This window comes from Ips typographus, linkage group LG13, assembly GCF_016097725.1.
Source record: "Ips typographus isolate SLU linkage group LG13, UJ_Ityp_2.0, whole genome shotgun sequence".
Taxonomy (NCBI): domain Eukaryota; kingdom Metazoa; phylum Arthropoda; class Insecta; order Coleoptera; family Curculionidae; genus Ips; species Ips typographus.
The window spans coordinates 1,666,490-1,689,573 of record NC_138434.1 but is presented as its reverse complement, the minus strand read 5'-3'; the positions used below and the strand labels follow the sequence as shown (position 1 = coordinate 1,689,573).

Here is a 23,084-nt window from a genome sequence, read left to right as displayed (position 1 = left end):
TTTTTTCTGACAATTTTGACACATTTTTTGACAATGTTGACAGTCAGGTTGGGTTAAACAATTTTTTTTTAATTACTTAAACAATTTTGACAGATAGGTTAGATTAAACTGTTTTTTTTTTTATTTTTTGACAACTTTGACAGTCAGGTTGGGTAAAACAGTTTTTTAATTTTTTTTTTCACAATTTTGACAGATAGGTTAAGTTCAGCAAAGCGTAGCTCCGTTATTAGAGGAGATACAGCAAAAGTGTAAATTAGAGAGTTGTAGGGAATTTCACGACCTATAAGATTGTTTCTAATCACTTTTGCCCTAAAGGGCCTTTTAAGGGAGTTACAGGCCGAAAACTGTCTACATTACACTCAAGTGCTTCGCACAAATTCCAGTGTAATTCCTCAAGTTGTTTTAACAATTTTGACAGTTAGGTTAGGTAAAACTGATTTCTTTTTGACAGTTTTGACAACTTTGACAGGTTAGGATAAAAATCTTTTTTATTTTTTTCTGACAATTTTGACAGATTTTTTTGACAATGTCAGGTTGGGTTAAACAATTTTTTTTGAATTTCTTTAACAATTTTGTCAGATAGGTTAGGTTAAACTGTTTTTTATTTTTTGACAACTTTGACAGTCAGGTTGGGTAAAACAGTTTTTAAAATTTTTTTTTGACAATTTTGACAGATAGGTTTGGTTCAACAAAGTGTAAGTTTAACAAAGCGTAGCTCCGTTATTTGAGGAGATACAGCAAAAGTGTAGATTAGAGAGTTGTAGTGAATTTCACGCCCTACAAGATTGTTTCTAAGAATTTTTGCCCTAAAGGGCCTTTTAAAGAAATTACAGGCTAAAAACCGTTCAACTGACAAATCCATAAAAAGTTAATTAGAATAGGGACGATTTTCGCTTAAAACAAATCACTGTTTTCGTTTCAGGCTCCGAGTAATTTTTCCGTACACTTAATAGCTACGAAATGCAGTGTCGAGAAATTTATAGCTTTCCATACACGGCAGTTCTGTTAGCTTAAAGTTTATGGACAGCTTTAAAATTTGCACTGACTTTCCCTAATTCTGGAGGAAGTTTCCGGGCAAATTTCACGATTTTCAATTTAGTTTTGACGGAAAAATCGACTTTTCTTGCTAAATAATGGCGCAAATTTAGTTTTAAACTAACAAAACAATTTTTTTTCCTTCTTGACAAATTAGCAGTATTTTAAGAGTTTTCGGCCTGTAACTTCCTTAAAAGGCCCTTTAGGGCAAAAGTGCTTAGAAGCAATCTGGTAGAGCGTCAAATTCCCTACAACTCTTTTATTTACACTTTTGCTGTAACTCCTCAAATAACCGGGCCAAAGTGTTTTGAAGCTGCCTGAAGCTTCGAGAAGACATTTTGAGTTGCCGGAGGCAAAAATCAATACTAAATTTAATCCAAAATATCTCAGAAACGAGACACTTTTTGTATTGCACTTTTTAGGCCACTGTGTAGCTCTGGGCAAGCAGAATCGACCGACGTAATAATATACAGGGTGTCCTATTTGAAATGCTTATTATATTAAACAAAACTGTATATTTTCCTTTTTTTTTTTAAACGTAAAAAAGCAGCGTTGCCACTCACTCTTAATTTCTGCTTTTATGATCATTTGAGAGGAATTTCTCTAGTTTTGGGAGTAACAAAAGTGATTTAGGAACAACTCTTGACACTAATAGCTCATTCGTTTGCCTTCTGGCGTTACACTCGAGTAGATATTCTGCTCCACATACGATTTTCTCCACTTTTCTTTAATACCCAGCCTGAATACGAAAAGATCATCCTTATTCTGTTAAACGGAGCAAAAAAGCTTTATTCCAGCCAGTTCCTGTCTAATCAAACGAAAACTATTACAGTGATCAGGGTTGGGAGTTTTCTAATTAGCGCTCCAATGCATAAAGCTTTTCTTTAAGGATATCAAAACCAATTATAACTTTGCAGGGAAGGTTTGCCATTAAAATTCACTTAACTGGTCGTTAAACTTGAAATCGACCTGGAAAATAGGAAATTATTTACATCCAGATCTCTTGAGTGGAAATTTCTCCACTTAGAAGACAATGCAAATCTAGTATCTTCGCCATTTTTAATATTTTAGAAGGTTCCAAGAGGGTCTAAACCTAGCCCACTACGTCGAGAAAGTCATTCTCAACATTTTTGTTCTCTTGGAAAATTTCCGTAACTCTAACCGTTTTCGAGATATTCCATTTTTTTTGACTTTTTGTTTGAAAATTATATCCAAAATTTTCAAAATTACGTATCTCGGTTATTTTTGGGGTTTCAGTGACCGTAAAAAGCTTAAAATGTTTGTCTTGAACTGCTCTTTCATTTCGTGCTAATCGCAACACGATTGAACATATACAGGGTGATCAAAAAAACAGTTAAATTTGAACTAAATTTCTGCCATCTGTGACTACGTTTACCCGATTCTAAGAGGGTGTACAGGTGTAGGTGTAGGTGTCTACTAGGACGAGAAAGTCATTCTAACAATTTTTGTTCTTTTGCAAAATTTCCAAAACTCTAACCGTTTATGAGATATTCCATTTTTTTGACTTTTTGTTTGAAAATTGTATCCAAAATTTTCAAAATTACGTATCTCGGTTATTTTCAGGGTTTCAGTGACCGTAAAAAGCTTAAAATGTTTGTCTTAAACTGATCTTTCATCTCGTTCCCCCCGAAACACGATTGAACATATACAGGGTGTTCAACAAAATTAAAAAACAGCTAAATTTGAAATTAACGTTCTGCCAGCTGTGACCACGTTTACCCAGTTTTAAGAGGGTGTAAACCTAGTATATTAGGTCGATAAAGTCATTCTGAACATTTTTGTTCTCTTGGAAAATTTCCGTAACTCTAACCGTTTCCGAGATATTCCATTTTTTTGACTTTTTGTTTGAAAATTGTATCAAAAATTTTCAAAATTACGTATCTCAGTTATTTTTGCGGTTTTAGTGACCGTGAAAAGCTTAAAATGTTCGTCTTGAACTGCTCTTTCATTTCGTGCTAACCGCAACACGATTGAACATATACAAGGTGTTCAAAAACAATTAAAAAACAGTTAAATTTGAAATTAACGTTCTGCCAGCTGTGACCACGTTTACCGAGTTCTAAGAGGGTGTAAACCTAGTCCACTAGGACGAGAAAATTATTCTGAACATTTTTGTTCTCATGTAGAATTTCCGTAACTCTTACCGTTTCCGAGATATTCCATTTTTTTGACTTTTTGTTTGAAAATTGTATCCAAAATTTTCAAAATTTTGTCTCCGTTATTTTTAGGGTTTCAGTGACCGTAAAAAACTCAAAAAGTTTGTCTTAAACTGATCTTTCATCTCGTGCTAACCGCAATACGATTGAACATATACAGGGTGTTCAAAAAAAACCAAAAAAAAAACAGTTAAATTTGAAACTAAAGTTTTGCCAGCAGTGACCACGTTTACCCGATTCTAAGAAGATGTAAACCTAGCCCAGTAGGTCGAGAAAGTCATTTTAAACATTTTTGGTCTTGCAAAATATACACTCCATAAAATAACAATTAAAAAACTCCCAGGCCTCATCGCCTTGTAGATACAGTAAAAATCAAAGTAGAATGGCCTGACGTCACAAGGAAATAAATAAGGAAGCGAACGTCATTTTACCGGTAATTTTAGCTAAAAAACCGGTTGAAATGAGAGACAAAGTAATTTTTTTGTAAATTACTTTATTCACACCAAGAATTTTCAATTTAAGCAGCAAAAACTGCATTTAGTGCTAAAAGTTTGAAAAATACAAGTACAGGGTGTCCCAGAAAGCAAGCGAAAGTATCCAACGCTGGTAAGCTCCAGAAAATCGCTTACCAAATATACAGGTTGTATCAAAGAAATTATGCGTTACAATATTTTTTAAGTGTCATAACTTTGACGTTTTTTTGGAGTTTAGTGACCAGAAAATAGCCAAAATGTAGCTAATGAAGTTGTCTATCCAACGCCACTAAGCACCAAAAAATTGGTTACCAAATATACAGGGTGTGGCAGAAAAAGTGAATGGTACAGAAAATTTTCTGTATCTGAAGCTTTTTTGTCTCAATCTAGTTTGGGCAAGTAAAATTCGGGGACACCTTGTAAAACAGATTTTGAGATACTCACGAGACAACACGTATACATTCAAATTCAGTGCAAAAAAGTAATTTTTAAGGTGAATTTAGTTTGAAAAATTGCATTTTGGGGCCTTTTCAGGCCCCCTCCAACCCTCTCCTTCTCTCTCCTGTCTCTCCATAAAGCAATTTGGGGGAATTTACGTCTGGTTATTGGCTTTGGCATTCGCCCTGGATGCTTCTCCCGCTTTAATAAAGTAGGTGAGCATGTCTATTGGTAGGGGGAACACAATAGTCGAATTCTTCTCAGCAGAAATCGTATTCAGCGTCTGTTTTATACAAAAAAAAAACCAAAAAACCTTAATTCCCATGCAGCAAAATAATCCAGAAAACACACAAAAATCAAAAAAGCAACATATTTACAACTTTGTCCCCGATTTTAGGGTGGAAAACGTAATTTTCCTCCTGAAAATCCCTAAAAATACTTACCCGACTGGAAAATTGCATTTCTGGTAGGAAAAGCATCCTTTGACATGGAAAACAACCCAAAATGTGCTCAAGACTTGTATTATACAGAACAGTGGTAAAGTGCACGAAAAAAATTATTTTAGCTGAAAATGTAATGGATTTTAGTTCAGAAAAATTCAGTCAACTTTGACGCCATCTAGCGGCCAAACGGTGAGACTTAACGAACCCCAGTCAACGTCATGTGATAGCCCCATTCATTGCTTATCTACTATCTTCTTATGTTTTTTTGCAGAAAGTTTAAAATAACCTAGTTATTAACGATTAAATGGAAAAGTGCACCAAAATTTTGTCCAAATAACGGTTTTTCCAGGCTTTTTGTATAAAGTACCACCATATTGGTACCACACCGAAAAAGTGTTGTTTTATAGCAATTTAGACGTCAGAAACTCGAATCCGGTGTCCAAATTGTTCTAGGTACCACCGTTTTTTTAAGTGACCTTGGAAGTATACAGTTTTTGGCATTTTTTGACAGTTTTCAGGGCGTGGCTCCCTTATAAGGGCCGGAATCGCCCTTTTGCACCTTACGTCACATTTCTACCATTCACACCAACGTATTTGCACAGTCAAAGTGAATTTAAAATTTTCAAAATTTTTTCCAAAAATTCGTAGTCCCCAACCTTCAAAAAAAGTCAAAATTTAAGTTTTTGAATTTTCTAGGACAAACGGTACGTCGTACGAAAAAAGTGTATAGAAAGTAAAAGTTGCCTCTCACCGAGGTACATATATTGTAACAATTTCACATCTGTCAATGGAATAGTTTGTGAGATATTTGCAAAAATGTACGAAAAAAATTAATCAACTTTGACGCCCTCTAGCGGCCAAACGCTGATACTTAGCGACACCCAGTTGACGTCACATGATAGCCCAATTCATTGTCTATCTACGGTCTTCTTATGTTTTTTTGCAGAAAGTTTCAAATAACCGAGTTATTCGCGATTAAATGGATAGGTGCACAAAAAACTGTCCAAAATAGACAAAAAAACAAACAAAATAGAGAGTTTGGGGAGCTCAACCACAAAGGTATCACCTAGAGAAAACAAGCCTATTTAGACTAATTTCAACCTGAGAAACGATTCCACACTCTAAAAAGCTCCAACCACCACCATTTTCGGTAACCTTAACATTTTTGTGCAGTGACGTCACCTCAATCTACCTTGATTTCTCCTGTACACGAGTGGTTTAGATGTGTATAGGTAATAAAACCACCAGAAATCAATCAAAATGATATAATTAGTGTACGTACTTATACGATACGTGCAAGAAAGTACAGAATGAAGTACAAAAAACAGTTTTGAAGGGAAAATTTGAGTTTTTGAGGAAAAAAACCCTAAAAACCCTTAAACAAGCGTTAATTAAACACGCCTTAAGTATTAACTGCTTGAATTTGGTTTTTTAAGGTTATTTTGGTCAAATTTGCCCAACAAAATTCCTTAATTACATAAAATAGAGTAAATTCGTTTATAATGTGATTATAATAGTAAAAGGGATTTAAGTGTAGGTCACATTCAAATGTTAAAAAAAAAAAAAATCCCAACTGAAACTCCTCAAATGAATTCCTTTTTTAAGGTTAACAGTTACTTAACAAATATTAGAAAAGCATGCCCTAAAGCCGAAATTTAAGGGTTAAAAGTCACGAGTTACCAATTAGTTTAACCTTTAAAAATGGGCTTAAAAAGGTTAGTCCTTAGGATGTGTCCCTTAATCCAGCAAGTACTAACCTTGGTTAACCTTAACCAACCTGAAAATTGCTTAAACTACCCTTAAAATTACAGTCTAAGCGCTGGTTAGTCCAGAAATGGAGTACCAATATTAAGTGGAATGGGAAACACGATGGTCGAGAATTTGCCATTGCAAATCTTTTGCAACGTCTACAATTATTAGTAAATTAACAATTAAGTCATGCTTTTTAATCTATGACCTGATTACCCAATCTCTGGTTATCACTAACTACCGGTTAAATATCACACTACAAAGCTATTTTTTTTTTTTTTTGTGTCCACTCTGTATAAATAAGTCCTAAAAATGGTACGTACTTTTTGCGTTTAGGACTGGCACTAACCTCAAAAAAATTTCACTCGAGGAGTGTTGGTTAACCCTAACCGGCGCAACTGACCCTTAATTCCTAACCTAAGGCTAACACTAGAAAAATTATTAATTTAATTAAAAGACTCTTAAAAATAGTTGACTATACTAAATCTTTTTGGTCTTATACAGGGTGGTCCAGTTAAATTAGTTCAGACAGTGTGATCAGGGTTTCTGATATATTTACGGTCAAAGTTAGAAAACTCTGAGAAGAAAAATGGAAAACACCCTGTAACTCGGTTACCAGTTAAAATTTGGAAAAAAGCGTAAGAAGGGAAGTTGTAGGGAATTTAATTCCCTACAAAAATGCTACAGGGTGTGTAAGCTCTATGAGGTCCCTGGAAGGAGATATTTGCATAGAAAGTTGTAAATTGACAACAAAGTTAGTTTAGAAAAATGTAACCCCCTGTAACTCTGTCACCTGTCAAAATTTGGAAAGAAGCGTAAGAAGGAAAGTTGTAGGGAATTTAATTCCCTACAAAATAGCTACAGGGGGTGAAAGGTCTATGAGGTCGCTGAAAGGAGATATTTGCATAGAAAGTTGTAAATTGCCAACAAAGTTTGTTTAGAGAAGTGTAACCCCCTGTAACTCTGTCACCTGTCAAAATTTGAAGAAATTTGTAGAGAGGGAAGTTGTAAGAAATTTACAAAACCTTCAAAGAAAATCGGAAAATTTGTGTTTTTTTTCCAAATATTCCCAAAAACGTACAAAACCTGGCAACACTGTCTCAAACCCTCCAACATGGACCGCCTCGTTTATAATAAGATAAGACAACTATCTAACCTCACTTTTTAAGTTAATCTAATTTTTTTAAGGGTGTTAGAGTGGGGGGAGAGGTAATTTCTCCCTAATTTGGTCGTTTACTCCTTTTTCTCCATGTTCTTCATGAAATACGACAATATATCGATAGGGAGGGGGAATACGATCGTTGAGTTCTTTTCTGTGGAGATTGTGTTCAATGTCTTAAAAAAAAGGAAGAAAATATTGATAATTTCGCTTGTTTTTTGCCTAAAACCGTAATCTGTGACCCAATTTTTGGGGGAAAAATGACTAGAAACTCGTTAGACTTGGTTAATTAGCTTTGAGTGCTAGAGCCATTAAAGTAGGTAATTAAGGTCTGATTGTGGTAAAATTACCGATTTTAAAGAGAAAAAATTCAAATTTCATTAAGGGCAAAATTGGCTTGAAACCTATCAGTCTACTAAAGCAATTTCCCATAAGAATTGCATAAAATAGCACACAAAAATGGACCTTAATGGCAATTTTTTTTTCTGGTTATTTCCAGTTCAGTGACGTAATACTCACTTGAAAAAAAAAAAAATTAAGTGTGGTTATGGCCTAGATTAGTGTCCGACACTTTCACTTTGTAGGTCTTGGTAAATCAGCCATTTTGAACACAATTTGACAAGTGACAATTCGCAGAAAATTACCACTTAGCCTACAGTGTCAAGGCTACCAATGAGCCAAAAATCAAGGCTGTAACCCAAAAAAATGAATTTTTGGTGAGCCTTGAAAGGCTGCGTTGCACTGTTTAATGATGAGTTGTAGGCAGCCAATTTGTAGCCAAAAATCTTTACAACTAAAAAAGTAACAATTCCGAAAAAAATCACAAATAATCTACAATACAAAGGCTACAAATGCGCAAAAAAATCAAGGCTGTAACCCTAAAAATTAATTTTTGGTGAGCCTTGAAAGGCTGCGCTGCACGGTTAAGTAATGAGTTGAACTGAGTTAGCCATTTTAAAGCCAAAAATCTAAAGAACTAAAAGAGTACAAATTAAAAAAAAAATTTCAGTTAATCTACAATGCAAAGGCTACAAATGCGCAAAAAAATCAAGGCTGTAACCCTAAAAATTAATTGGTGACGTCACATACAAAAAGTCTCCTCTAAAACCGGGCCACTATACAGAGTGGCCCAAAAAAATTACTAACAAACATCAAAGAGGACATAATCAGGTCACAGATTACATTTATCCAAGAAAAAATTCTTTATAATCAATCAAGCAACACTGTAATTCACTCATGCTTGAATAATGCATCCATGCAATTTGTCGTAGACTTTAACAACCATTTCTATACAACAATGCAATTAGAATGCACATGACGTCACGTTAAGTGACGTGAACTTGTCATTTGTGACGTAATTTGACACTTTCTCGAGCGCCATCTTGGTCACTAACAGAAATTAGGGTTGGCACTTAAAAAAATTGATTTTTGATAATATTTAGTGACGTAACAATCCAATATGGCGGCAATGACAAATGTCACCTGTCACTTAAAAAATTAATCTAGAAAGCCTTGGAAAAATTCAAATTAACGGTCAAAACTGTCACTTTATTGTATTTGGTTGGTTGATAGAGTATTTTTGTTTTTTGATACACTCTGTATAAATATATAGTTAATTCCAATGCAGTATTGGGCAACAGAGTGACGCAAATTTTTTCCTATATAACCCAACGTTGTCGTATTATCTGGGACACCCTGTATAGTAGTTTTAGCTATAGACAGAGTGCTTTTGTTAATTTGCTTTGACAGCTCATAACTCGGGCTCCATGACAGCTACAGAGTGGATTTTTGTACCAGTTTGTAGCTAAAGGAATGCTTTATTTGACCACCCTGTAGAGAATTTTCGGAAAAATGATTTGTGACAGCGCCAGGCCGTCAAAGTGAAACTAAGCTCCAAAATGCACTGTCTGCTTTGACAGGTCATAACTTTGGTTCTATGACAGCTACAGGGTGGATTTTTTTACCAATTTGTAGCCAAAACTATGCTTCATTTGACCAACCTGTAGAGTTTTTTCGTAAAATGGTTTGTGACAGCGCCAGGAGGAGAAATTTCAAAGTAAAACTAAGCTAAAGTACCAAAAAATGCACTGTTTGCTTTGACAGGTCATAACTCTGGTTCTATGATAGCTACAGAGTGGATTTTTTTACCAGATTGTAGCCAAAACATTACACAACTTAACCACCCTGTAGCGAGCTTCTTCAGAAAAAAATCCAAAATGTACCAATACTTGTTAGAAAACATGCAAACCCATGCAACATCCCATAAAAGCAAAATTATGTACAAGAAAGCGCAACCAGCTGCATGCGAGTAAGTTACCTGCAAGTAGCGCAGCTGCAGCGCAGCTGGCGAGTCTCCGATCACTTCCGAAGCTTCACGAAGCGCCCGCGAAGCTTTCTGCTCGCCCTCAGCTGCGATCACTTTGGCGCGAGCCTCGCGAGCCGCTTCAGCTTCAGCTGCCATGGCTCGTTGTAGCTGAACCGGTAAGCGCACGTCCTTTCTATAGGAAACCAAAAAAAAAAAAACAGTTAATATACAGGGTGATTCATTAAAATAATAAAATAACGACAGTTTGCGACACCCTGTATATATAATAAATGTTGTTGTCTACTGCTACAGTTGTGACACTGTAAAGTGGTTTGACAGCTGTCACGTGCAGTGCAACTGTCAAAATTGCATTAATAGAGCTGTAAAGTGGTTTGTTGGAAGTTTCACTATAATTTAGGTAAACAAGTCAAACAACTGATATTTAAAAAATTTTCAAAAATCGTACGTGATGCAGGTTTATTAAACAAGTTTTCTAGTATAACCAGAAAAAATTTAAGAATTTTTCTCCCTTAAATAACGGAGATACAGTGTGAAACGTGCAAAAGACATTATGGTCGATTTTCGCTTGCCGGCACTGTTAGCTCTTACGGCAAAACCCGTTACTTTACCGACAAATTTCAAGCAAATTTCGACTTTAGTGATTTTTTATTAAATTTCAATACGCTCACATTTCCACTCTTTCCACGTTAATCCCCCAAGAATCGGTAGCCTCGTCCAATAGAGCTTTCATGTGCCGAGAGATGCTCTCTCTCTCGCTCAATATCTCGTGCAACGGTCTCTGTCCCATAATGTTGCGCAGGGTGGTCTGCGCCAACAATCTGGTCGAATGATGGGCGTTTTCCACGTTCGCAATGGACACCGTAGCGTTGGACACTCTGTAGTAGACCACCGCGTCCACTGACACGGTTACGCTGTCTTTGGTTAGAACCTGCAAGAAATTGACATTTATCCACCGAACACTTAAACTAAGGATGGTTTTCGAAAGCTTAGAATGTAATTTACAAGTTAGGTTATGTGACATTTTGACGTAACTTGTCAAATAAGCGAGTTATTAAAGGTCAAAACAAAGAGTGACACAAATTATGTCAGAAGGAAAGTTTGATGCCCTCTAGGGACTCAACAAGGTAACCAATCGACTCATGTAAGGATATTTTTGGAAAGTTTAAAATACAAGCTACAACTTAGGTTAAATGACATTTTGCTGTCACTTGTCAAATAAGCGAGTTATTCAAAGTCAAATCGAAATATGTCAATTTTGATGTACTTTCTGCATGCGGAAACTTTAACGCCCTCTAGCGGCCAAACAGTGCAACCGATCAACTCGTGTAGGGATATTTTTGGAAAGCCTGAAATGCAAGCTACAACTTTGGTTAAATGACATTTTGCTGTCACTTGTCAAATAAGCGAGTTATTCAAGGTCAAAACAAAAAAAATTACAAAAACTCTTAGCAAGTATCACATCGATGAAGGGCGGGAGTTTTCAAACTTTCTGTTTTTGTTTGGTTTTTTTTGTGGTAATTTTGTATCTATCAAACCACTGACTGTCCCTTTTCCTGACAATGCTTTGGCAATCACTTCAGTAAAAAAAAATTGACTTACCTCTTGTGGAGGAATATCGTAAGTCCTGGTGCGCAAATCCACTCTAGCGTAAGCATCGATGCACGGTAAAATGAAGAAAATCCCTGGAAAAAAGCAGAAAATTGTAGAAAATCAGCTGATTTGTCTCTTTTTTGTATTATTTCAAGTTGTATTGAATAACAGGTTTTTCCAAATTTCCTTGAAAATCCCTTAAAAACCGTGTTTTATGAATCGTTTTCCTTCGTTATTTTGCGTAACTATTCATGGATTTTAGGGCAAAATTAAGCTTTTTCCTCCCTTAAGGGACCAAGCTTAGGAAATTGGGTGTTTGCAAGCGGTAAACTGGCATGTTTGCTACAGTTTAACCTGAAAACACTTGAAAGTTCAGTTTACAGTGCAAACTAGTCAAATTCACTCCATAATGAACCAAACTGGGTGAGTGAACCGAATTAACCTCTAAATTGCACTTTACATCATTAAAACTGAAACACAGTTTGAAAGGACAGTCAAGAACAAAATCGGTTGTCAAACCCACTTGGAGTAAAAAATGGCTGTTTTAAGCACATTTTTGGAATCCTCATTAAATTTCCTATCTAATGATATAAAAAAACACTACCAAATCGAGTACAGTCAGAGAGAAAAGCGGTGTCAAAATTTGAACTGTCAGAAACACAGTTTTGAAGGACAGTCAGGAACAAAATCGCTTGTCAAACCCACTTGGAGTGATAAAATGGCTGTTTTAAGCACATTTTTGGAATCCTCATTAAATTTCCTATCCAATAACCTAAAAAACTACTTAGTGGATGTTCTTACCAGGTCCTTTTGCTCCTCCAGACAACAGTCGTCCCAAACGAAAAATAACTGCTCTTTCGTACTCCTGAACGACCTGAAAATACAAAAAAATGTCATTTAAACAGTACCAAAATTACGGTACTTCAATAGTATTAGTGTACAGGGAGTAAAATTGGAAAAATCACTGAAGACACCCACCAGTTTCGTTCCAGGGAGATATCCATTCCTGTTACTTTGACAGCCCATAACTCGGTAATCTTGACAGGTATCGAGTTAATTTTTTTTGACAGATTGTAGTCCAGAGTGTCCTCTACAAACTGTCAAAGGATACGTTTGTACGAGAAACGTCAAATAACCGAGTTATTGAATGAAAATACCCGAGTTGCACTGTAAGGTTGAGATTTCCACTCCTGCCACTTTGTCAATCCATAACTCGGTTATTTTGACAGTTATGGAGTTAATTTTTTTGACAGATTGTAGCCCAGAGTGTCCTCTATGAACTGCTATTAAATATTTTGTCATTACTTTTCTTAACTAGTAATTTTATCTGGTATTTGGGTTACAGACAGTCCAGCAGAAAAAATTCAATATCCCTTTCTACTAACCCCCCTACATAAAATTGGCCCTAAAAATGATTACAGAAGCGATATGATGGAACAGAATCTCTCACACAGCCATCCCAGTCTATAAAGATAAATGACTTAATATATTTACCAGCACCAACCCTAAAAAAGGCTAAACAACCCCAAAAATGGAGGAAAGCAAGAAAAACCAGGAAAAAATGTTTTTCTACAATCACAACCCTCTATTACAGTATTTACCTAGAAAATTAGTAAAAACCAACCTAAAAATTAAGTAAAATACTAAAATGTTAAAAAAGTGTATATCATACTCTCACAAATTATGAAAATCTGGAAATTAATAATAATTTAGTTCAAATAATGTGATTTTTTAGGCAATTTTGCATAAAACCCACTTAGAAACTTGACTGTTAATTAAAATACAATTCCAGAAATAGTAAATTATTAAATAAATCAACCAGAAAAACAAATGTCAATCATAGTTTCACAAATTATGAGATTCGATTATTTTGTCTATTTTTCAGTTTTAAACAATTCTGGAAAATTCCAGTGACAGCTGAAAATTTTGACAGTTGACATAACTGTCATGTAGGTCTAGTAGTATAACGTCAGAAATTTTCAGAATTTTTCTCCTTAAAATAGCGGAGGTACAGGGTGAAACAGGTTTCACTCTCCTTGAAAGTTACTAACCAGTTTTAAACAATTCTGGATAATTCCAGTAAAGCTGGAAAATTTTGACAGTTGACATTAACCTACATGTCTAGTGGTAAAAAAAGTGACTGTCATACCAGCAGAAATTGTGAAAATCAGTATTCAGCAAAAACAAATAATTGTGTATCATAGTCACACAAAGTGTGTAATTAATATTTTTACTTAATTATAATTTTTTTTAATGATTTTCTGGACTTTTTAAGGGTTTTTGGTGTGTACTAGCTGAAAAAACTGCATTTTTTCCTAGGAAACGCAAAAAATGCTAAAACCGACCAAAAATGTGATGTGTGGACGAAATGGAGTATTTTCAATTCCAATTAACAGTTTCAGGAAAGTTTCACGCTTTGCAGTGTTTAATTTATTCCATTTCCCTGGACTGGATTAAAACTGTATTTTTTCCACTTTTTCCCTTAAAAATTGAGGCTCAAAGCTGTTGAAAGGATCGATTTAGAGCTCCCTAAGGTTTAGACGTCTTTCAGCCACTTTAAAAGTCTGAAATTCGACAGGTTGATGCTATAAAGTGATTTAAGGATATTGCACTTTTCAGTTTCCTCTTCTTTTATGATATTTTGGCTTGATTTCACTCAAATAAGTCAAATTCAGTCTAAAAACAAATTGCAGTTTTCATAATTTGTTCCAGTATGATACACATTTTATTATTGAAATTGTAGTGTTGTGTTTTTGTTTTTTTTTTAATAATTTTAGAGTGTTCCTAACTGTCAAAAATACGGAAAAAACAGGAACCTAACCTAAAAATTAGGGTTCTAACCTTGAAAACTGCCAAAAGTTCCACCCCAACTTAACATTGCACAAACCACATTTTATAGCTTTAGGGTGCTGATTTTGACAGTTTCGTTGTAATTTTGACAGAATTTACTTAGAACTGTCACCAGTCAACTGTCAGAAACGTCAAAACTGTCAAAATATCATTAAAAACCTTCCTTTTACGACAAAAGCATTTTAAGTGCTGTTAACATTGTACAGACTAACACTTTATAGTGCCACGGAGTGTATTTGGACAGTTGCTATGTTATTTTGACAGAATCTACTGAGAACTGTCACTAATGTACTTAGAACTGTCACTAGTCAACTGTCAGAAACGTCAAAACTGTCAAAATTTTGAAAAAAACTTACTTTTACCACCGAAACCATTTCAAAAACTGTTAACCTAGCAAGGACTACACTTTACAGTTTTACGGAGAGAATTTTGACGGTTGCGTTGTATTTTTGACAGATTATGGTTAGAACTGTCTCTAGTCAACTGTCGGATACGTCAAAAATGTCAAAATGTCACAATTTTTGGCTAACATATACAATTTAATAAATTTCAAAACTCCTTTTCTTCATGAGTCTATTCAGAGACGTATCAGTTGTTTTAGTTGGTTTTAACGGCCGTTACTAGTAACGGCGGTAAAATTAAACTTTCCGGCCGTTATACAGAACGTAGGCCTGGTACTTTATGAAGGTTGACACAAAAATCAAAGTTTACTTTCATTTTTTGTACACTTTGATGAAACCTGACCTGACCCGAATGAAATTTTCTGTGTTTACTACGAAAACTTTGGGATACATTTTGACGTTTGAACCAACTTTCTAGCTGTCATAGCAATCGAGTTATGAGCTGTCAAAATTTGACGTTTGCAACTAGTATGACACACACTTTTTTTAAGGCGATTCAGGTGAAAAAACTTATTAAACTTACCTTAAAGCAAACTAGAAATGAAAAAGGCATGGTCAGTACCACCACAACCCATGAAAGTACCGTGAGGATTTTTCCGCATGTTTTGTTTTCTTCCACTATCTGCTCCGCTGCAAAGAGAAAATAAGGTTAGATCAGGGTAACCAATCAACCTATATCGAATATAGTTAAAGAGCCCATTTCATTAGCTATCCATCGACATATAAAACTTCATACCTTGACAGTCAAATAAGAGAGTTTTTTAGGTTCAAAGGAAGCAGTGAATGAAAAAAGACACCTCAAAGGATTTTGATATCAAAGGATTTTAGCAATTTCTTTTCAGATTCACTAAAAAATAATTGTGGAGGATTTTTGTTTGAGTGTTCTTGGGATTTACTCAAAAAGAGTTATAAAGACCAAAATCGCTTATCATTAAACTGAATTATAAGGGAAAGTTCCATTAAAGTCTTTATGAGTTTCAAGCCAATTTCAACCTTACATACACTAGTTCTATATAAATAGTCTAATAAATAATTGAAAGAACATTTTAAGGGCTACACAGTGGTTCAAACTAGAAGTCTGTATCTGTCAAGATAATCAAGTTACGAGCTGTCAAAGCAAACCCTACTACCTTTAATAAAGTTTGACGTTTTTAATGCAATAACTCCCTAATTATTAACAACATGCTATAACGCTCTAACATGGTGTTTAAAGAGAATTTTATGGGCTACACAGTGGTTCAAACTAGAAGTCTGTAACTGTCAAAATAACTAAGTTACGAGCTGTCAAAGCGGACACTACTAATGCCTGTAAAATAGTAATAAATAATTATTGACAATTTTGACATTTAAATACGTTTGACAGACAAAAATCACGTTTTTGGACAGGTAGTGTTTTCTAGGACATCTGTCACAAACGTCAAAACTGTCGAAAAACCTAAAAAATCTGTCAAAAACGTAAAACGTACTAAAAAGTTGTTGGTGACGTTAAAAACACGTTTGACAGCCAAATATGTGGTTTTTTGACAGAAAATGTTTTTCGGTGACATATCTCAAATGTCACAAGCATAAAAACTGTCAAAACTGTAAAAAATATGTCGGAAAACCTAAAAGATCTGCCAAAAAACGTAAAACGGCCTAAAAAGTGATTGGTGATGCTAAAAACAGTTTTGAAAGTCAAAAATCACGTTTTTGGACAGGAGGTGTTTTCTAGTGACATCTGTCAGCTGTCACAAACATCAAAACTGTCGAAAAACCTAAAAAATCTGTCAAAAAACGTAAAACGCGCTAAAAAGTTGTTGGTGACGTTAAAAACATGTTTGACAGCCAAATATATGGTTTTTTGACAAAAAATGTTTTTCGGTGACATATCTCAAATGTCACTTGCATTAAAACTGTCAAAAAACTTTCGAAACTGTCAAAAATATGTCGGAACACCTAAAAAATTTGTCAAAAAACGAAAAACGCACTAAAAAGTGATTGATTATGCTAAAAACAGTTTTGAAAGTCAAAAATCACGATTTTGGAGAGCAGGTGTTTTCTAGTGACATCTGTCAGCTGTCACAAACATCAAAACTGTCGAAAAACCTAAAAAAATCTGTCAAAAAACGTAAAACGCGCTAAAATGTTGTTGGTGACGTTAAAAACACGTTTGACAGCCAAATATGTGGTTTTTTGACAGAAAATGTTTTTCGGTGAAATATCTCAAATGTCACTTGCATGAAAACTGTCAAAAATCTGTCAAATAACGTAAAACACACTAAAAAGTTGTTGGTGGCTTTGCAAACACGTTTGACTGTCAAAAGTTACGGTTTTTTTGACGGGAAGTGTTCTCTAGCGGTATTTGTCAAGTGTCGGAAACGTCAAAATTGTCAAAAACTTTTAAAACATTTGTCAAAAAATTAGTACGTTGCAGACAGTTTAGCTGAATCGAGGCAGTTGCGCTGAAACTAAAAAATCGCACTTTTTTCAAATGGGACACCCTGTATATTATTACGTACTTAGATTCTGAGTATAATAAGCTACAAATTAGTGTAAAAAAATAACAACCATAACCTCTTAAATTATAAAAAAAAACAAAATATTAAACAAAGTGTGTATCATACCCTAGCAAGTTATGAAAAATGGTGGTTTTTCACTTGTATGTAAAAAAGTGAGTGTTATAACCTCGTGAATTATGAACTGAAGCTTAAAACGGTTGATTACCATATACAGGGTGGTACAAAAAAAATTGAAAACCCCCAAAAATGTGGAAAAAAAGTGAAAACTCACCTTCTTTCATGGCGTCAAAGCCAGCTGCGTTTCAGGCTGCAGGTAGTCAAAATCGCGTTTTCGTTGCCCGTCAAAACATGTTCGCTTGTTTTCGCCACCGATTTCCGACCGAAATTGGCCAGAACTGCTGGAAGCAGCGCAGTTTCTGGACCCCGTTTCCAGCGAGCATCCAGTTTTCTGGATGCGGCGCCTGCGAGCTGGAGAACGAGGCCGGAAGATTTACTCGTACCGATTGAAATGTACACGTTTGATTGTCTCTTTTTTCTCTCTCTTTTCCTACCTGAAATTTCGGGTTTTCTGTCCTTGTCTTCTCTGTCTACACTCTACCGTTTGCTATTCCTCTCTAATTTAACTCAAAAGTGCACAATTAGTCTAACATTCATCATTCAACTTTAAGGCCCTCTAGCGGCCAAACGGTTAAACCTACAACCTCAAGGGGGTACATTTCTGGAAAGCCCATATCACTAGCTATCCATCGACGTATAAAACTCTATACCTTGTCAATCAAATAAGGTAGTTATTTAGGTTTGAACAAAACAGTGCATGAAAATTGAACAGAAAACTTTTATCAACTTTGAGGCCCTCTAGCGGACAAACCACTAAACCTACAACCTCAAGTGGGTATATCTTTGGAAAGCTTATTTTATTGCCTATCCATCGACATATAAAAGTCTATACCTCGTCAGTCAAATAAGACAGTTATTGAGGTTTAAATAAAAGAGTGCATAATATTTGTGCCAAAAATGTTGGTCAACTTTGAGGCCATCTAGCTGCCAAACGACTAAACCTAAAACCTCAAGTGGGTATACCTTTGGAAAGCTTATTTTATTGCCTATCCATCGACGTTTAAAAGTCTATACCTTGTCAGTCAAGTACGGTAGTTATTTAGGTTTGAACAGAACAGGGCATGATGATAATGAAACAGAAAACTTGTATACACTTTGAAGCTTCTCGTGTTTTACGTTTGATAAGAGAATTTTTTACATTTTTTGACGGACTTTTGGACGTTTTGTGATAGTTGACACATGTCACTAGAAAAAAAACGTGACGTGTGACTGTCAAATCGTCACCGACTTCTTTTCAGGGCATTTTACAGTTTTTATGGATTTTTTAGTTTTTTGACGGGTTTTTGACAGTTTTCACGTTTGTGACCAAACAAACCAAAAAACCAATTCTGTCAAAAAAGGCTTTTTTAACTGTCAAACGTCTTTTCAACGCCACCAACAACTTATTAGCGCGTTTAACGTATTTTGACAGATTTTTTTATTTTACAGACAATTTTCGGCAGTTGTGACGTTTATGACAGTTGACAGATGACTGTGAAAAAGATATCCTGTCAAAAAAACGTAGTTTTTTACCGTCAAATGTGTTTTCTGAATCACCAATCGCTTTTCAGCGCCTTTTAAGTTTTTTGACAGTTTTAACAAATTTTTTACAGTGTTGACGTTTGTGACAGTTGACAGATGACAGTGAAAAACACATTCTGTCAAAATTCTAATTTTTTCACTGTCAAATGTGTTTTTGACGCCTGCACTGCAACTTTTTAGTGCGGTTTACGTTTTTTGACAGTTTTGGTGCATACAGTCACTTTCAGGCTATGTAACTCCTTAAGGAGGCCCTTAAGGGCAAAAACACCTTAATACAGTCTTGTAGAGGATGACATTTTCTACAACTTTTATTCTTTACACTTTTCTGTAGCTCCTTACAAACAGTCAAAATATCAATTTTGGTACATTTAGAATAACCACTAAAATTATGAAATTCTATATTCACTGTACGGTACAATGAAGCTATAAAATTCGAGTCACGACACGTCAAATGGTAGAAACACTACTAAAAAAACATGCACAACCTTCTGAATTGTTTATGGCGGATATTATTAATAGTTTATACCATTTTTTATGGTAAAAACGCCCATTATAATGCTTAACAGGTTTACCCTTATATTTCAATTTTAATGAGGTTTTTGGTATTGATTTTGTATTATATCAATGAAAAAGTGTATGATTGTATAGTCTATTCTATACAAAAAGTAATGGAGATAAAATTGCTTTTTTTAAAAATAGAAAGGACAATTTACCTGGTTGATTTATGGAGGAATTAAGGCAGTGTTGCCAGGTTGATTTCAACGGAGCGTAGCTCCGTTATTTAAGGAGCTACAAAAATATTTAAAAAAAAGAAATTGTAGGCAATTTCATCCTCTATACAAGATTGTATTAGTTTTCGCCCTTAAAACCTTCCTTAAGAAGTTACAGTACTAAAAGTAACAGGGTGCATCAAACTGCTTTTTATCTGAAAGACTGTACTTGACTTTATAGCTTCATGGAAGGAGTGTTTGACAGTTGTGACTCAAGCATTATTTCAGAAAATGTCTTGTTATCACGTGACAACTGTCAGTTACGTCAGAACTGTCAAACTGGACCGCATTCAGGACGTAAAGCTATCAAAGTGAAAGTTTGACAATGTTTTGAATTGTTACTGGTGACATGCACTTTGGAGCTTCATGGGAGAGAGTTTTTGACAGTTGTGACGTAACCGTAAGATGAACAAACAATCTTAATGTCACGTGACATCTGTCAGGTACGTCACAACTGTCAAAACTCGCTTTAATAATGTTTAAAGTTTTCTTAGAATTTACAAAACTCTGACAGCACTAACTCTCACTTTTTTCCTTCTAACTCCTTAAGGAGGCCCTTAAGGACAAAAACGTATTATAACAATCTTGTAGAGAATGAAATTTCCTACAACTTCCCTTATATACACTTTTTTTGTAACTCCTCAAATAACGGAGCTACGCTCAATTGAAAACCAACTCAAAGTAGAGGTGGAAATTAACCGGGAAAATTTCAGTCTGGAAGGGAAATTTTTCCTAATTTACCTTGATTTTCCCGTTAGTTAGCGATTTAAACTGGATTAACTGGCTTACCTTGTCCTGTTCCACCTGAAAAACAAACAAAAAGTGCCGTAAATCGGTCCCAATCTACTAGTATTGTAATGTATAACTTACCAAACACGTGTTTGGTAAAATCCTCACTACTGGTACCATGTCCATTGATGATGGCCGTTGACATGCTGATGGTTTCGGGGGGGGAAGGGTTCACTCTTACCTCGGTACCCGCCACCTGAAAAAAAAACCAAATGTTATACAGAGTGATCCAAATTTTTTTGTCCAGTTTTTGATTTTTAATGACCAAACGGTGATTTGTACGAAAAAATGTTATAGAAGGTAAAAGTTGCGTCTTGCCTACGCCCATGCATGACGTAAATTTTATAGCTCTAGCTTAAACCGTTTCCGAGATATTGACTAAAATGTGCACACCTACAAAAACTCGGTTAAATTTGCTGCCCCCTAGCGGCCAAATATCGAAAACCGTAAACATTTTGTTAATATAATATTTAAGTTATAAAGTAGGCCTTGAAAAGGAGATTTTGGACATGTATTAATATACAGGGTGTCCCAATTAAAATAACTCTAATTTCGAGCTTAGAAAGTGAAACTATCTGGTGGGGGACAAGAAGGTGCATTTTATCACTTTTCACCCTGTAACTCCTTAATGAAATCCGTAAGGGCAAAAACACCTTATTACAATCTTGTAGAGAATGAAATTCCCTACAACTTTGCTTATTTACACTTTTGCTGTAACTCTTGAAATAACGGAGCTACACTCAGTTAAATCGGAGTTAGAAAAAAAAAAAAAGTTTGGTGCACCCTGTCACTTTTCGCCCTGTAACTCCCTTAAACAGCTCTTTAGAGCAAAAGTGCTTAGAAGCAATCTTGTAGACAATAAAAATCCCTACAACTTTACTTATTTACACTTTTGCTGTAACTCTTCAAATAACGGAGCTACACTAATAAAACCGTGGGTCACAGCAAACCAATTCCAATCTTAAAAACACACGAAAATTGACCAATTTAAGTTTTATGCAGTGTTTCGTTTAAACCTAAATAACTCCCTTATTCATACGGTTTGCTATTTATTTTTATATGTCAATGGATAGCTAACAAATTGGGCTTTCTAACGATATGTCAAGACTTGTCAAACGGATAAATAGTTTGACAGCTAGAAGGCTTCAAAGTTAACTAATGTTCTCTATTCAATTTTTGTGCACTGTTTTGTTTGAACCTGAATAACTCCCTTATTTGACTGGAAGGGTATGGACTTTTATATGTCAATGGATAGCTAATGAAATGGGCTTTCCAACCATATGTCTCCTTGGGTTGATAGGTTGAAGCGTTTGGCCGCTAGAGGGCTTCAAAATCAAGCTATCATTATTTAAGTAAATAATTGATGACAGCAAAAATTGTTTTGTTATAACAGTCGTATTGATTCGTTTAATGGAGCTTTAACTTTTCCACGTCAGAGGTTATTAAATAGATCTGAGAACGCAGTTATTGCCGTTTGAATTATTGATAGTTTTGTGAAATCCATAAATGGGGAACGTAGCATTTATTAAATATTATAAGGAGAGAATTTACAATATTTTAAAACTTTGCGTAAAAAATATACTTTTTGACAGTTGTGTCATTATTTTGACAGAAATTCCCTAGTAATCTTGTAGATCATGAAATTCCCTACAACTCTCTGAAATACACTTTTGCTGTAACTCCTTAAATAACGGAGCTACGCTTTGTCAGGTCCTCCAGCAGCCATTTTGGCACCGCCTGGAGGACAAACAATAATAGCCAAATTTTCGAAAAAAGGACACAAAAAGCCATTTTCAGTCAAAACTGTTTGCACTACACCCAAAACCACCTGAAACTGTCAAAAGGCATCCATTTCACTCTTAAAATAGCAAAAATAGTGTTTTTTTTTTCACTTAAATAGCAAACAATCCATCATTTAAATATGAGGGCGGTAAATACAAACAAAAGCTACTTACTTTAGCATGAAACAAGCCGGAAAAGCCCAAAATGATGCGTTTTCCAGGAAAAAAGGCGGTAAAACGGGAGTGTTTTCCGTTACGAGGTGCTAAAAACACTGAACTTTCCACCCACCAACAATCCAAACAAACAATGAACGACTAGTTCGGTGGATTTGCTTCGGAAAACTCGACTCGACGTTTTCTGTAGGTAATTCCACGTAACTAGGACAATTATTGTCTCCGAAGGATCGAAAAACCCATTAAAATCGATTGATTCACTCAGTTGAATGTTTAGTTTTAAAGTTGTTTTACTGAAAAAATATGGCAGGAATTAATAAAAAGAAATACCTAGGCAATTTAAAGAGCATTTTATGGGCTACACAGTGGTTCAAACCAGAACTCTCTAACTGTCAAAATAACTTAGTTACAAGCTGTCAAAGCAAACGCTACTACCTTTAATAAAGTTTGACGTATCTAATGCAATAACTCCCTAATTATTAACAGTTGCTATAACTCTCTAACAAGGGATTTAAAGAGCAATGTATGGGCTATACAGTGGTTCAAACTACAACTCTCTAACTGTCAAAATAATGTAACTACGAGCTGTCAAATCAGACAGCAATAACTCCATAATTGCTATACCATAGTCAAAATTTTGACATTTTGATACGGGACGTAGTTTAGTCTTGTCACTAAGATGACATCTGTCAAACTCGAGCCCATAAAGCTATAAAACACACTTTACCACTTAAATTCTATAGCTACCTTTAAGGTTATATTTACAGCTCCATGGACGGAATTTTGACAGTTG

At 35.1% G+C, this 23,084-nt stretch overlaps 1 protein-coding gene across 4 annotated transcripts; it reads right to left on the bottom strand.

The window, feature by feature from the left end:
* Positions 1-33: 33 nt before the first annotated feature.
* LOC145736931 (band 7 protein AGAP004871) lies at positions 34-22,502 on the bottom strand. Of its 4 annotated transcripts, none has more exons than XM_081991474.1 (9): positions 22,292-22,502; positions 20,418-20,532; positions 20,337-20,351; positions 15,165-15,271; positions 12,192-12,264; positions 11,400-11,482; positions 10,469-10,728; positions 9,792-9,972; positions 34-4,406 (listed from the first exon to the last, which is right to left on the bottom strand). In XM_081991474.1, the coding sequence occupies exons 2-9, from the start codon at positions 20,479-20,481 to the stop codon at positions 4,278-4,280; spliced, it is 912 nt and encodes a 303-aa protein (XP_081847600.1). In that variant the 5' UTR covers positions 20,482-20,532; positions 22,292-22,502; the 3' UTR covers positions 34-4,277. The 4 variants fall into 4 exon arrangements, with proteins under 4 accessions (XP_081847600.1, XP_081847604.1, XP_081847602.1 ...); XM_081991476.1 differs by lacking the exon at positions 34-4,406 and adding an exon at positions 5,818-6,473 and having other exon boundaries at positions 22,292-22,499; XM_081991475.1 differs by lacking the exon at positions 34-4,406 and adding an exon at positions 5,818-7,650 and having other exon boundaries at positions 22,292-22,498.
* Between the last annotated feature and the right edge of the window lie 582 nt (positions 22,503-23,084).